This window comes from Scomber japonicus, chromosome 1 (genome assembly GCF_027409825.1).
Source record: "Scomber japonicus isolate fScoJap1 chromosome 1, fScoJap1.pri, whole genome shotgun sequence".
NCBI lineage: Eukaryota > Metazoa > Chordata > Actinopteri > Scombriformes > Scombridae > Scomber > Scomber japonicus.
The window spans coordinates 36,580,983-36,595,699 of NC_070578.1; the positions used below are offsets into that span (position 1 = coordinate 36,580,983).

General features: G+C 41.8%; 1 protein-coding gene across 1 annotated transcript; it reads right to left on the reverse strand.

The window, feature by feature from the left end:
- Positions 1-12,714: 12,714 nt before the first annotated feature.
- Positions 12,715-13,976, reverse strand: LOC128364252 (interleukin-25-like). Its single transcript, XM_053324818.1, has 3 exons — positions 13,902-13,976; positions 13,560-13,816; positions 12,715-12,943 (listed from the first exon to the last, which is right to left on the reverse strand). The coding sequence occupies exons 1-3, from the start codon at positions 13,974-13,976 to the stop codon at positions 12,715-12,717; spliced, it is 561 nt and encodes a 186-aa protein (XP_053180793.1).
- Positions 13,977-14,717: the final 741 nt, after the last annotated feature.

A 14,717-nucleotide genomic window follows, 5' to 3' on the forward strand; every position in this document is an offset into this window, starting at 1 on the left:
AAGAAGCTGTAAACAGGACTGCATTACTGCTAGGGTTGCAAAATTCCGGGAATTTTCAAACTTGGAAACTTCCCATGGGAATTAACGGGAATAAACTGGGAATTTACTAAACTGAAGGTATGTTCTTATTAGGGAACTTAAATAAAGTTGTGTAAAATAATATTTTAGCATAATCCTGACTAAAACAACCAGATATCATGCAGTACAGTTGATTATCTATGCTATCACATGCTCACATGTTTTACTCCGGAGCTACTGAGACCACGCCCCCTACATGCATTGATGATTTCTACAATTCTGGACCACACTTTTGAGCCCAGAGCTTATAACTAAACAATTATTTTTGCTTAGATATGATACCTTTCCACTAAATTACCCTCAATTGCCATAAATTCCCATAATTCCCATGGAAAGTTTCCAATTTGGAATATTTCCAAAATTCCCCAGCTTAACTTCCCATGGAAATTTACCGGAAACTTTCCGGATTTTTTTTTTTTTTTTTTTTTTAAAGATTTGTTGGCATAGACGCCTTTTTAATCAGTAGATCGACAAGAAACATGGGAGTGAGGGGGGAGGGGGGGGGTGACATGCAGCAAAGGACCTCTGATCGGGATTCGAACCGGGGTCGGCTGCGCATATGGCATACGCTCTAACCACTCGACCACCTGCGCGCCACTTTCCGGAAATTTACCAGAGTTTTTTCACCCTTTTGGAACCCTAATTACTGCACATGCTCAGTAGCATCTGATTTACACAGAACTGCTCTCCAGAGACTGCAAACGTGATCTCTGTTTTTAGTCTTTTTTTAGTCGTTTCTAAACAAACTAACATGCTCATTGGTGTTTTTAAAGGGTTTGATACACACACAACACTTGTTAGCAGATCAGTTCATTGTCAGTTTGTGTAACTGCCCACATGTCAGTTAATTTAATTCTCATTTATTTATTTATTTCTTAGTTCCTACCTGCGTTTCAGTTGAGGCAGACGCATTGTTTTGTATTTGTTTCTACACGGTACCACTTTAGTGACACACCACCTGGCAGGGCACAGCAGGGAAAAACCACACGGTTGGTTGTCTCCACACTCGGTAAAGTTGATATGAGTTGAGTTACGACATTAAATGTAAATAAAGAAGACAAAGACAGAAGAAAGGACAAGATTCAGCCCCTTTGGTAGTGTGCAGCCTACGAGGTGTGTTTTATTGGTGTATATGTGTAATATTATTAAGCTGCAAGCTCTGAATTAGCGCATGTATTTACCATATTGTTTGTTTACTTTCATCTTCTTTAGTTCTCACGGGTTGGTCGGTGAATAAAATTAAACCGAAACGAGCTCGGGTCTCATGCTTTACTACCGAGAGGAGCTACAGTTTGGGTCTGTGATTAGATTTGTTGTAGAAAAAAACTGAAAATTGCCATCCTTATCCTTTAATGTTTAGGCGTCCACATACCTTTGTCCATCTAGCACGGCTTTAATAATAAGATTAGTTTACCACACTAGTAAGAAAATGGGCATTAAAAAAAATCTAACTACATCACCTGTAATTGCTTTTTAGTGTCTTGTGTTTATTTTTCATCCAGCCAATTTATTTGGATCACACCCGTCAAATGAAGGAGCCTCAGTGGACAAAAAACTCTGTCCTTCCTTCCTTTTTTCCTCCTTCCTTCCTTCCTCCTGTCCTTCCTTCTTTCCCTTTTTCCTTTCTCCCTCCTTTCCTTCCTCCCTTCCTTCTTCCTTCCTTAATCCTTTCCTCCCTCCCTTCCTTCCTTCCTTCTTTCCTCACTCCCTTCCTTCTTCCTTCCTTCCTTCTTCCTTCCTCCTTTCCTCCCTCCTGTCCTTCCTTCCTTCCCTTTTTCCTTTCTCCCTCCTTTCCTTCCTCCCTTCCTTCTTCCTTCCTTAATCCTTTCCTCCCTCCCTTCCTTCCTTCCTTCTTTCCTCACTCCCTTCCTTCTTCCTTCCTTCCTTCTTCCTTCCTCCTTTCCTCCCTTCCCCCTTTCCTTCTTTCCTCCCTCCTTCCTTCCTTCCTCCCTTCCTTCTTCCTTCCTTCCTCCCTCCTTTCCTTCCTTCTTCCTTTCCTTCCCTCTTCCTTCCTCCCTCCCTTCCTTCCTTCCTCCCTTCCTTCCCTCTTTCCGTCCTCCCTCCTTTCCTTCCTTCTTCCATCCTCCCTCCTATCCTCCCTTCCTTCCTTGACTAGAGGACAACAGGAGGAACATACCTTTGGCCATCTAGCACGACTTTAAATAATAAGTTTACCACACTAGTAAGAAAATGGGCATAAAAAAAAAAATTCTAACTACATCACCTGTAATTGCTTTTTAGTGTCTTGTGTTTATTTTTCATCCAGCCAATTTATTTGGATCACACCCGTCAAATGAAGGAGCCTCAGTGGACAAAAAACTCTGTCCTTCCTTCCTTTTTTCCTCCTTCCTTCCTTCCTCCTGTCCTTCCTTCTTTCCCTTTTTCCTTTCTCCCTCCTTTCCTTCCTCCCTTCCTTCTTCCTTCCTTAATCCTTTCCTCCCTCCCTTCCTTCCTTCCTTCTTTCCTCACTCCCTTCCTTCTTCCTTCCTTCCTTCTTCCTTCCTCCTTTCCTCCCTCCTGTCCTTCCTTCCTTCCCTTTTTCCTTTCTCCCTCCTTTCCTTCCTCCCTTCCTTCTTCCTTCCTTAATCCTTTCCTCCCTCCCTTCCTTCCTTCCTTCTTTCCTCACTCCCTTCCTTCTTCCTTCCTTCCTTCTTCCTTCCTCCTTTCCTCCCTTCCCCCTTTCCTTCTTTCCTCCCTCCTTCCTTCCTTCCTCCCTTCCTTCTTCCTTCCTTCCTCCCTCCTTTCCTTCCTTCTTCCTTTCCTTCCCTCTTCCTTCCTCCCTCCCTTCCTTCCTTCCTCCCTTCCTTCCCTCTTTCCGTCCTCCCTCCTTTCCTTCCTTCTTCCATCCTCCCTCCTATCCTCCCTTCCTTCCTTGACTAGAGGACAACAGGAGGAACATACCTTTGGCCATCTAGCACGACTTTAAATAATAAGTTTACCACACTAGTAAGAAAATGGGCATAAAAAAAAAAATTCTAACTACATCACCTGTAATTGCTTTTTAGTGTCTTGTGTTTATTTTTCATCCAGCCAATTTATTTGGATCACACCCGTCAAATGAAGGAGCCTCAGCGGACAAAAAAACTCTGTTACAAATCTAATGTTGTTTTTCATCTTCGGAGTCTCTCAGGATTCACACTCTGCCACTCACTAACGAGACGGATTATGTTTGTTGGGAGGAGCTGACTCACAAGATACGACCTCCGCTATAAATAAAACATCTGTCTGAGTGATGCGGAACTTTTCTTATTAGAAATCCTACAAAGCAATGACTTGTGCTGAGCTGTCGTCCTCCCGGGTCAAATTGACCCCGTCTGTTTTGACTGTTCCTTCCTTCCTTCCTTCCTCCCTCCCTCCCTCCTTCTCTTTTTCATTCCTCCCCCCTACCTTCCTCCCTCCTTTCCTTTCCTCCCTTCCTCCCTTCCTTTGTTCCTTCTGTCCTTCCTTCCTCCCTCCCTCCTTCTCTTTTTCATTCCTCCCCCCTACCTTCCTCCCTCTCCTTCCCTCCCTTCCTCCCTCCTTTCCTTTCCTCCCTTCCTTCTTCCCTCCTTCCTTCCTTCTTCCTCCCTTCCTTCCTCCCTCTCCTTCCCTCCCTTCCTCCCTCCTTCCCTTCCTTCCTTCTTCCTCCGTTCCTTTCTTCTTCCCTTCCCTCTTCCTCCCTCCTTTCCTTCCTTCCTTCTTCCTCCCTTCCCTTTCCTCCCTTCCTTCCTCCCTCCTGTCCTTCCTTCCTTCCCTCCTTCCTCCCTCCTTTCCTTCCTTCTTCTTTCTTTCCTCCCTCCCTTCCTCCCTCCCTTTCTTCCTTCCGCCCTCCCCCCTTTCCTTCCTTCTTCCTTCTTTCCTCCCTCCTTTCCTCCCTTCCTGCCTTCCCTCCTTTCCCTCCTGTCTTTCCTTCCTTCCTTCCCTCTTTCCTTCCTCCCTCCCTCCTTTCCTTCCTTCTTCCATCCTCCCTCCTCTCCTCCCTTCCTTCCTTCTTCCTTCCTTCCTTCCTCTTCTGTGAGATATCACACATTTTAAATCTCATTGGCCGGTGTTGTGTTGTCGTGGTGTGTGGTCTTTTTCCTGTTTAACCCAGCTGCCTATTTGTGTACATATTTCCTTTCTATATTGTCTGCATCTGTCTTTCTCTCTGTTACCGTGTCTCCCTGCTTCATTTTCTTATTTTTTCTCTCCACCAGAGTCGGGAGATATGACTCACCCAGAGGGTTCGTAGACGTCGCCCCTTGTTTCGCTCTCCAGGCTATTATGTGGGGGAGGAGGGGGGGGGGGGGGGGGGGGGGGGGAGAAAATGGAAGGAGAGTTTTTTTTTTTTTTTTTCTTTTACAGGCAGGTTCTGAGCTCCATTTTTAAGTAGTTGCTGCAGAGCTGTCAAACAGGATTCAGGCTGTTTTCCTAAACCACTGCCGCAGCAGCTCAGTGAAACTTCAGAGTGATTTAGCGGTGCAGTGGCCACGGGCTTCCCGCTGTGACGCACCGCCACAGACCAGGTTTGAAATATTTCCTGACTTTAGCTGAACGCTTTCCTGCACACAACATTAACCCTTTTGTCATTCCTGTCTTGACAGAAATAAATAACTGTGTGGGTATTGTTCATGTTCTAAAAGGGCAAAGTCACTGTTGATCATTATTCATATTTTTTTCAGGCCAATGTGTGACCCATTGTTTCAGTTAAAGAACTGACATCTATTCTTTCAGCCTCATTTAACCCTCCTGTTGTCCTCGTGTCAAGGAAGGAAGGGAAGAAGGAAGGAAGGGAGGGAGGAAGGAAGGAAAGAAAGAAGGAAGGGAGGAAAGGAAAGAAGGAAGGGAGGTAGGACAGGAAGAAGGAAGGAAAGGAGGGAGGAAGAAGGAAGGAAGGAAGGAAGGAAGGGAGGGAGGAAGGAAGGAAGAAAGGAAGGAAAGAAGCAAAGCAGGGTGGAAGGAAGGAGGGTAGGAAGGAAAGAAGGAGGGAGGGAGGAAGGAAGGAAGGAAGAAAGACAGAAGGAGGGAGGGAGGAAGGACAGAAGGAAGGAAGGTAGAAAGAGAAGAAGGGAAGAAGGAAGGACGGAAAGAGAGAAGGAAGGAAGGACAGAAGGAAGGAGGGAGGAAGGAAGGAACAGTCAAAACAGACGGGGTCAATTTGACCCGGAGGATGACAGGAAGGTTAAATTCCTTCATTCAAAACAAATAACATAAAGACTTTAGTATAATTCACATTCATATTATTTTATAAAAGCATTTTACTCTTCATATAAGCAATTCTAGTGTCTAGATCAGGGGTGTCGAACTCTGAACATTTTCGTTCAAGGGCCACATAGGAAGGAAAGAAGGTAGGATGGAGGGAGGAAAGAAGGAAGGAGGGAGGGAGGGAGAAAGGAAAAAAGGAAGGAGAGAAGGAAGGGAGGAAAGAAAGAAAGAAAGAAGGAGGAAGGAAGGACGGAAGGAAGGATGAAAGGGAGGAAGAAGGACGGAAAGGAGGAAGGAAGGAAGGAAAGGAGGAAGGAAGGAAAGAAGGTAGGAAGGAAGGAAGGAAGGTGTGGAAGAAGTCGTCTGGTCTGGCCTGTAGTTAAGTGGTAAGCTGGAGAAGTTCAGTTCCTAAGCAGTTAATTTATTCCCCTGCAACTTTTAAGAACAGCGAGAGGCTTGTTTTGTTTTGTTTTTTTGATTATGCAAATATTTTTAAGCTGTGTCGGCCGTTTAGATAACTTCAAATATTAATATTAGGCTTTGTTTGCTGTTCTACCTTCTGTCAAAGTGTTTGATGCCATTCATTTCCCACCTTGACTTGAATACAATAATATGCTGGAGTATAAGAAGCCAGCTACCAAGAAAGTGCTATTTTAAAAAAACTTTCTTTGATTTTCCTTCTTCTTTGAGGCCATGACAACACAAAACATGGAATTGTTTTTCTCAGTGACCCTAAATATAATGTTTTACAGACCTCATTTGTTCAAAACTTTTTTTAAAGAACTTGTTAGAGACTTATTCTGTTCGTGTACAAGATGAAAAAATGAAACTCTACTTCAAAAATGTCTCCAGCAGGAATCTCTGATGTTAGTAGTGATTTGTGTTATTCTTCATTTATACACTAAAGCACAGCCTGTATCTATAGCAACCATAGAACAACCTGTATCTATAGCAACCATAGAACAACCTGTATCTATAGCAATCATAGAACAACCTGTATCTATAGCAACCATAGAACAACCCGTATCTATAGCAACCATAGAACAATCTGATGCTCTGTCTGTGCATTACATACCTCATACAAGTGGTAAAGATTGCCCCAAGAAGTTAAATTTGTTAAATAGATTTTAGTTTTTGAGCAGATATCATGACACAAAGTGACCTCTACCAAACGGTTGCGCAGACCTACAACCAGTTAATAAATATGTGGCCAAATTGAGAGTTTAACATACATTTTGCCTGGGTTCACATTCAAATGTTTAAATGTCTTTTACATGAAAAAAAAAATAGATATGGAAGATATAAAGAAATCCTGGCTAATCACGACAATACTAAAATATAGCAAATACAAATCCCAGAAAGATCACTCAATGACGCACTGACAGCTTTTGATCAGAAGGAGGAGGATCTATTATTTTCTTCCTTTTCACATGTTCCCTAGAGCAAGCCCCCCTCTCATATTTTATTTTTAATAGAGTACCACCAACCTAAAATGTTCCGGCTTGGATTGTAACCCCTGCTAAATGCATCCCAACACAAGTGCCTTGGTATCATCGGGGACCTGTGTGGTTGGACACGGCCTCTGGCAGCGCCCACGCACAAGATACTGTTAGCTGAAACTCTATTCTAAATCCTAAAAAGTTATGTTCTCTGAAAGCTAAAAGGAAATTATACTGTTGCTGGTACAGCCTGATTAATCAATATGTCAAATAATTATGTGTAATCGAGCTGCAACTACTAGTTTCAATCACTAATTGCATCAACTCACTCCAATTCAAAAAGCCTCAGTTTCTCTTTAGAAATACTAAGTTAATCTTTTTTATTCAATGAGTTATTATAGCCTCACTCTCTGATAAGTGTGCTGGTGATCATTTTGTAATTTATTTCTCTGTTAATAAGAGTTAGAGACTTCCAGTAGCTTTGATATGTCTGCCATGTGGGCGTTGATTGACAGCTGTGGCTCACCTGCTGCTCTCCATGGCTTCAGCAACGTCACAACATTTCAGAAAGTTTAATGTTACTTGATGATGATGGCTGTCATCATTTTAGCTGGGGCTGCCACTTTCAGCATGGAAAAATGAGCTTCCTCTCTATGAGATTTTGAGGTTAGGTACTTTATTTCCCAATATCTGTTTCTTTATGCATCCTATTCATAAAGTCCTCGGCTTTTCTCAACATGAAGGTAATAAGATCTCGGCACAGGTCAGGTCGAAAGTTCACAGAAACAAGTAGCTCGCTCTTTATGAGCTCCACAGAGCACCGTTTCTGGACCTTAGTCCACTTCCTGCTTATCCTAGAAAAGATTTCTGGTCGAGCAGCTACCTGGAATACTTAGGTTTGTTTATCTATTGATTCCCTCCTGCAGCTTCTCCAAAACACTGTTCAGTGTGGTGCACATTTACCTTGGCCATGAGGTGAAGCTTCTCTTAAATCTCCAGGTCACTGTGGGCAAGTTTACGGTTTATGTCTGCACCACTCCTCAATGAACCTGAAGCTATAGTGTCAATGAACACAGCTGCCTCGCCTGCATCAAAGAGAAACGCTGCAGCTTCGTTTTTGTGAGGTAACGATGTAACTGGTCATCTTGCCTCTGACTTAGTTTGGCATGGAAGCTATGCATGTAGTAACCAGGCGGGGAGTTCCGGTCCTCTGAAATGAGGCCAACGTGGAAGTAACTTAGAGCTGCATTCTATCAAAAGGCCACCAGGGGGCGACCGTCTCTATACAAGTCAATGGATAATTCACCAACTTCTCACTTGATTTCTAACCTCAGTAAACGTTTTCAAAATGTGTTTATGGTCTCAATCGCTAGTTTAAAGCCTTCTTCAATGCAGTATGATGTTCATTTGGGACATTTTGGCCTCCCTGATTTTATATGTGACGATAAAGCAGGGTATGCATTAGGGCGGGGCTACATCTTGATAGACCAATGTCCTCGAGATCCAGCCCTCGCAACCTATCGCAACCTTCCCGCTCCACCCATGACGCCGCCTCATGCCAATATAAATAGAATCCGTGTTTGTATTTTTCCCAGCATGCACCTGAAATTTTCAAGATGGCACTGCCCAGATTCACAACTATTGGCTTCCGAGCAGCAGTCCACAAACCAATGGGTGACGTCACGGATGTTACATTAATTTCTTTTATACAGTCTATGGTAGTAACACAAGCTGTTCACACTTACAGGATCACAGTCTGCACATCTACTCTCAAGCTGTCAACAGCATTGAGAGGGGTTTTTTGTGTCGTGCGTGTGTAACCCTAACCCTTAACGAATGTAAACGCCTAATATAAGTGTAGCGACTACTTTTCCAAAAGGCCGCTGAGAGACTTAGTAGGTTCTTATCTGTGACACGTCCACAAAATCATACTGAAGTCCAGGTGACGTTTTTACTGCAGTTTATTTGAATGAAAAATCAAAAAGGACTGACAAGCAGCTTTTCCACAAACATATAAAAACCCTGATGTGATCCAACTGTAGGAATAAAGTGATGAAAGACGATGGTGATGGTGATGACAATTGTGACGGTCAACAGAAAATATCGGAGCTCTACTAATACCCCTTTTCCACCGAGCTGGGGCTGGTGCTGGTACGGAGCCTGACTAAGCACCGGTTCTTTGCTTTTCCACCGCCAAAACTCCAGCCCCGAGCCTCAGAACAGGAGCCAGAGCAAGCACCAACTCTTTGCTGGTCTAAAGCAAGAACCGATTACGTCAGCGGACTGGGAGCAGGGCTAATGTTTATTAGCCGGCTAGCAGGGCTAACGTTTATTAGTAGACTAGCGGGGTTAACGTTTATTAGCAGACTTAGCGGGGTTAACGTTCATTAGCTGACTAGCATGGTATTTACATCGGGTTAAAGATTTGTTGATTAATAGTACTATTTTTATCTTTTTTTGCCAGAGCTGTCGTCTTCTTCTTGTTCTGCTGATGCTTTTTCTTCTTCTTCTTTGTTTCCGGCAGGCTAGATGCCTTGCGGCATGTTGCTGCTTCTCACTGGTGAATCATGGAAGTGCTTCAAAGGCGCGCACTGGCTTCGTTATAGAGTGACGTAATCGCGTGGCTCCTTGCCGGTGGAAAAGCAACAGGTTCGTAAGAGGTGCTTGGATTAGCACCAACTGAGCACTGGCTCTAGCACTAGCTCCGAACCAGCACTGGCTCCAGCTCGGTGGAAAAGGGGTATAACTCCCTCTGTCCAAAACTCCCGCCGCCACCCAAGTGAACAGGTAAAATAAGGGGAAACCACACCCATGTGTCAGTCAATGCATGTGACACAATATGTGCAGCTGAAGCAAATATAAACATAAACAAAACATATTTTGGCTCCTACAATAATCCTTGGGCATTTTGTTAAATCAGACAAGACACCTGGTAGTAAAACTGACCGTTTCTGATCTAGTAGGGGGGGCAGTAAAGGGTATCAGTATTCCTTGGTTGGTTTCTGTTCTTCATTACTTTATGACTTCATGACTGTTTTCCTTTGTGACTTTATTGCCCCCTAGTCTTATTCAAATTTCAACTGTGTGTTGCTTGGCAGAACGACTGTGTGTCCTTCTCCGTGCTGGCATGTACTGAGTAAAGAGAAAGATTCGTCACTAGGTCGTTTGTGATTCTTCCGAGAAACTTCTAGTAAAAAAAGTCTAGTACAGCATACATGAGGGTTGAAAAAAATTATATTATACAATCAGTTAAAACACAGCCTTAACAAAACATTGTTACAAGAAATACATCGGGTCGCCTTTAAAGTGTTCAGGTTCTGAAGTACAGTGCTCCTTTTTATGCATATAATGCACAATATAATCTTTTATACATATAATGCACAATACAGACTTTTATACATATAAAATACAGATTGTGGCCAATCCCATACAAGGGTGTCCACAGATACACAGGTTCAAGATGCAAAAAGGGGCAAATACCAATTCATTATCCTTGTAGTCTGAGTTGTTTGAGGTTGTCCCACTTATTAATTATATCTTAAGTCTTACTCTTTCTTCCAGCTAGCAGTATTTCATAGGATGCGACCTTTATTAAGGATTTGAACCACTCTTTAAATTGAGATCTTTCCGAGCTCTTCCAGTATTTGAGGACTAATTTGAGTGTCACGGTTGCGACCCAAAAAGCAGACAGTCTTGGATAACGGGCGCTTTACTGGCCAACTCAGGAAAAAACTAAATAACTCAGGCCACATGGGCAGCAAAGTAAGAAATAACTAACAGAGAAAACAAGACCTAGGGACAACAGACTACTATACACTGTGCAAAACAACACAGTGCAATCACAGACACTCAGACATGGGGTAATAATTAAAACAGGACAGAGGTGAGTGAAACAAGACAAGTGAAACACATGAGGCAATCAACCAAGGCATCCTATCTATCACATTTCAGGTCATTTTGCCATATAATTATCAAGCTGTCATAAATAACACTATTCACTCAACATTTTATAACATACTAAGGCTGTTTGCTTCGTGTTAAGGTTCGAAGAAAGCTCCTCAATCGCATTTGTTCCTTTGTGCATCTGAACACTATATGCATGCAGGTATTACATACAATGTGTTTATAGCAGTAACCCTGAAGTAGGTAGATGTGTTGTTTTCTCAACATGGTGTAGACATTGTGAGTTGTGAGACCCACATTTGCATTGTCAGTGCTGAAAGCTGAAACTTGCTCACTGTTTCCAACGAGTGCAGTGATTTAATATAATCTCCCGTTGAACCCTTTGCAAGTTTGACGTTAATGTAAATGTTAAGTTACCGTAATTTCCGGACTATAAACCGCTACTTTGTTCCCATGCTTTGAACCTCGCGGCTTAAACAATGACGCAGCTAATTTATGGATTTTTATGGACTGCTAAAGTTGTAAACATCGTCGAAATATCGCGCGACCACACAGTATTTCACTGATCGCGCGATATTTCAGCGATGTTTACAGCATTAGCATTAGCTTTAGCATTAGCAGCAGAGTAAAAGCCATCAGGTAAGTGTTTATTTTAATAAACTCCTGGTGTACTTGCAAACTTTCCAATGCATCGATTTATGAGTAAAGACTCTATTTGTACTACTGTAGAAGTTTGATAACAATCCAGACATTATTAGTGGGGTCAGTTACCAGATACACTGTTGGTCCTGTTAGCGCCTGTGCTAAGACATTCGGCTGATGGCTCTAACTCCACTATTTTATATTAGATAGACCTCATGGTGCATATGACGGTAGGTCGAAATTACACCGAACCATCACTTTAAAGCCTGTGTAAAGTTCCTTTGTTTCAATGCAGGCACCTATTTAAAAATTCAGTGGATGCGGCTAATATTTAGGTGCGCTTAATAGTCCGGAAATTACGGTACATGACTAAGAGTCTACAACCAGGCTAGCCGCTCTGTGAGACTGTTCTGAGGTACAGTGACTTTAAGATGAATGTCTATGCCACATACAACTCTAACATGCTGATGTTTAGCATGCTGATAATTAGCATAAGACAAATTACAGCTGTGGCAGGAGGGAATGTTTTTTAAATTTTGCAGGTATTTGGTCAGAAACCAAAGTATTGGACAGATTTTGTCCCCATATGATCATCAAAGTCATCACAATTCATCCAGAGGGGATCATTAATGCCTCTACCAAATTTTACAGGCAAACAATCAAACAGTTGTTGACGCATTTGAGTTATAATACATCAGTGTCAACCTCATGATGATACCAGATAGAAAGGTAATAGGATATATTGTCTAATCACCCATTTCATAAGGCCCAAACTCCCTGACAGCGCCCCTGACCACGTTACAGCTAGGGACAGGCATGATTAATCGATGATCGATAATTCATCGTTAAGAATTTTGTTGATCACATGAATTTTTGATCAATCAGATGCTGATATCAAATAAAGGTTGTGTTGTGTAGTGTGAGTCTTGACGCAATGCAATGAATTTCACTATGTGGCATCAATGAGACATCTTACCAGCAGGGGGCGATATTTGACAGAAAAAACTGTTTAAAAAAGTATGAGGTGTGGAAATTGTGCAAATGGCGCCAAAATTAGAATTTCTAATTGAAAATGGCCGACTTCCTGTTGGAACTGAGGCATGGGTCCGAGAGACTTTTTTGTGCGTCTTTTCATAATATGTATGTGTACCGAATTTCGTCAATCTGGAGAGAAGGGCTCGATTTTTTTAAAAGAGTAATATCATGTTTTTTGATTAAGTTGTTGTTAGATTTGATTGTTTTTTTGAAGTGTTTCTAAAACAGTCTCACTTGGAATAAAGATTTAATTGAGGAAAAACACACTGTATTTTGTATTTTCATGGCATTTTTAAGATAAAAAAAGATTTATCGATAATTGATCATTAATTTCCCCCCGATGATCAATCAAGGAAATTTCTTCAAATGCCCATCCCTAGTTACAGTTAGTAGTTAACGTGGTTAATGAGGAGGAAAATAAAGAATGAATGATGTATGATTATAGTTTCTTTGATCATGGGGGCACAACACAAGCGCAGGCCACCGTGACAAATATAAACTCTGTATGGAACACATATTTATCTGGGTCATGTGGGCACCGAGTCTTCCTCAGGACCATCAGCGGAGCTTTCACAGGCACAGAGTTGTAGTCATGTGTTTCACGCTCGTCGATGATGCAGCCGCCGCAAAGGCACTCCGCAACGGCGATCTTATGAGGGAGCCGGTTCTCATCAGTGTCGATGCTGAAGGAAGCAATCAGACACAACAGATATCAGCAACTCACAAAGGTAATCAATACAGCAACCAATCACAACGAGTTTGTCTCCTTAACTTTCTGCTGCAGCAGCATTTCTTTAGGTAGGTGGTGATATGAGCTTTAAGCAGGACCTATAAGAGCTCTAACATTGTATTCATATGTTTTTGTTTATTTAAAAAAAACATAAGCTGAAAAATAAGCTGCAAAACTTCCAGATCAATCAAATATGATACAAATTAAAACTCATATATGCAAAGTGTTATTTAATTAATTTTGAAATTACTTGTCAGAAGATCAAATAAACACTCAAGTTTCAAAGATTTTGAATTTTCTGGAAATTTGATGGTTCAGACTTTACAGAGTTAATAATTTAATGATGTCATACATAATAATATATCAGTCAGAGGGACCAGACTACTTTTACTGTAATACTTTAACTACATGATTTATAATACTTGTGAACTAATGGAGTATCACTACATTGCTGCTTTGGTACTTTTACTTAAAATCTGAATTTGAACATTAGAGATTTCTGCTGAGCTATGAGAGCGATTAGCGTTTTTGTCCCTCTGCGGCCACCATAGCAGCATGTTGTACCTTACCTGTACTTCCATGGGGCCAGGGCGCGTTTGTGCGGCTCTCCTTCCATCTCTTTGGCTGCCTGCTGGCAGGTGAGTGAATCCTGGGATGCATAGTCAGTCTCTTTAGGTTTAGGTATGGCCAGGTTCCATTTCCCATATCTGTCTGCATGAGCTTTAAACTCCTTTCTGATGCGGGTGGTGCAGGTGGACTTCCCAGTGGCTGGGGCAGTAGAATAAGTCTGCATGGTGAGCAACAGCAGGGCAGAGCAGAGGGGGATCTGTTGACATGTAAGAACAAAATGTGTTAAAGAAAAACGGAGCTGTGATCTGTGGAGTAAACAAAGTGAGCTCCCTCTGCTGTACAGTCTTATTACCGTTTGCAGACTGAACCACATCATCTTGAACGCGGACAGGTTTGAAAGAGTCCTGAATCTCCATTGAAGCCAGTTTATATAGTATCTTGAATAAGGTGTGTGTACCCGACTGCTGCCGTAGCTTTTTTTTTGCTCGGGGGGGGGGGGGGGGGAATCCTTAAACTTAATATCTCCTTCTCTGAATCACAGCTTCTGGCAGAGCTCACTGTCACTAACCCCGCCTCCTGCTGGGTGCTCTGTGTCATATACATACTTCTGTGATATGAAAACCTCCAAAAATACATCGCATTACACTTTAATTAAAATTAAACTTTAATTAAACTATTTATTTAGGTATAAACACGTTGGTGCAGCATGCTGTGTTTTTATATCTGAACAACCATACAGTCAAACTACCTTAAATACTGCTTTAACTGATATTAGAGGGATTATTTTGTTCTTTATCCTCCATAGTGCTCTATTTATTAACTTTTTATAATTTATCTGTATGAAGACTGACTGTAATGTGTCAGTTTTCATTGTCTGTGTTCCCATTTCCAATATAAGTATAATAATAATAATGTATAATGTATTCTAACTAAGACTTAATAGTAACACAAAATGTAGTTATAAGGACATTTTAAGTATTTATTACATAACATCTCCTATGAAGACATAATAATCCTAGGTTGAGCTATAAATGAACAATTTTAGTGATTTTTAAAGCAGACTTTCCTTAAATGTGACTAATATGGTTTTCGTCATCATCTTAACCCTCCTGTCGTCCTCCCGGGTCAAATTGACCCCGTCTCTTTTGACTGTTCCT

Coding starts and splice junctions, on each gene's coding strand:
- LOC128364252 (XM_053324818.1), bottom strand. CDS start 13,976: ATGGAGATTCAGGACTCTTTCAAACCTGTCCGCGTTCAAGATGATGTG. Junction 13,817..13,901: donor CTGCAAACGGTAATAAGACT/GTACAGCAGAGG, acceptor ACATGTCAACAG/ATCCCCCTCTGCTCTGCCCT. Junction 12,944..13,559: donor CTGGCCCCATGGAAGTACAG/GTAAGGTACAAC, acceptor TGCTTCCTTCAG/CATCGACACTGATGAGAACC.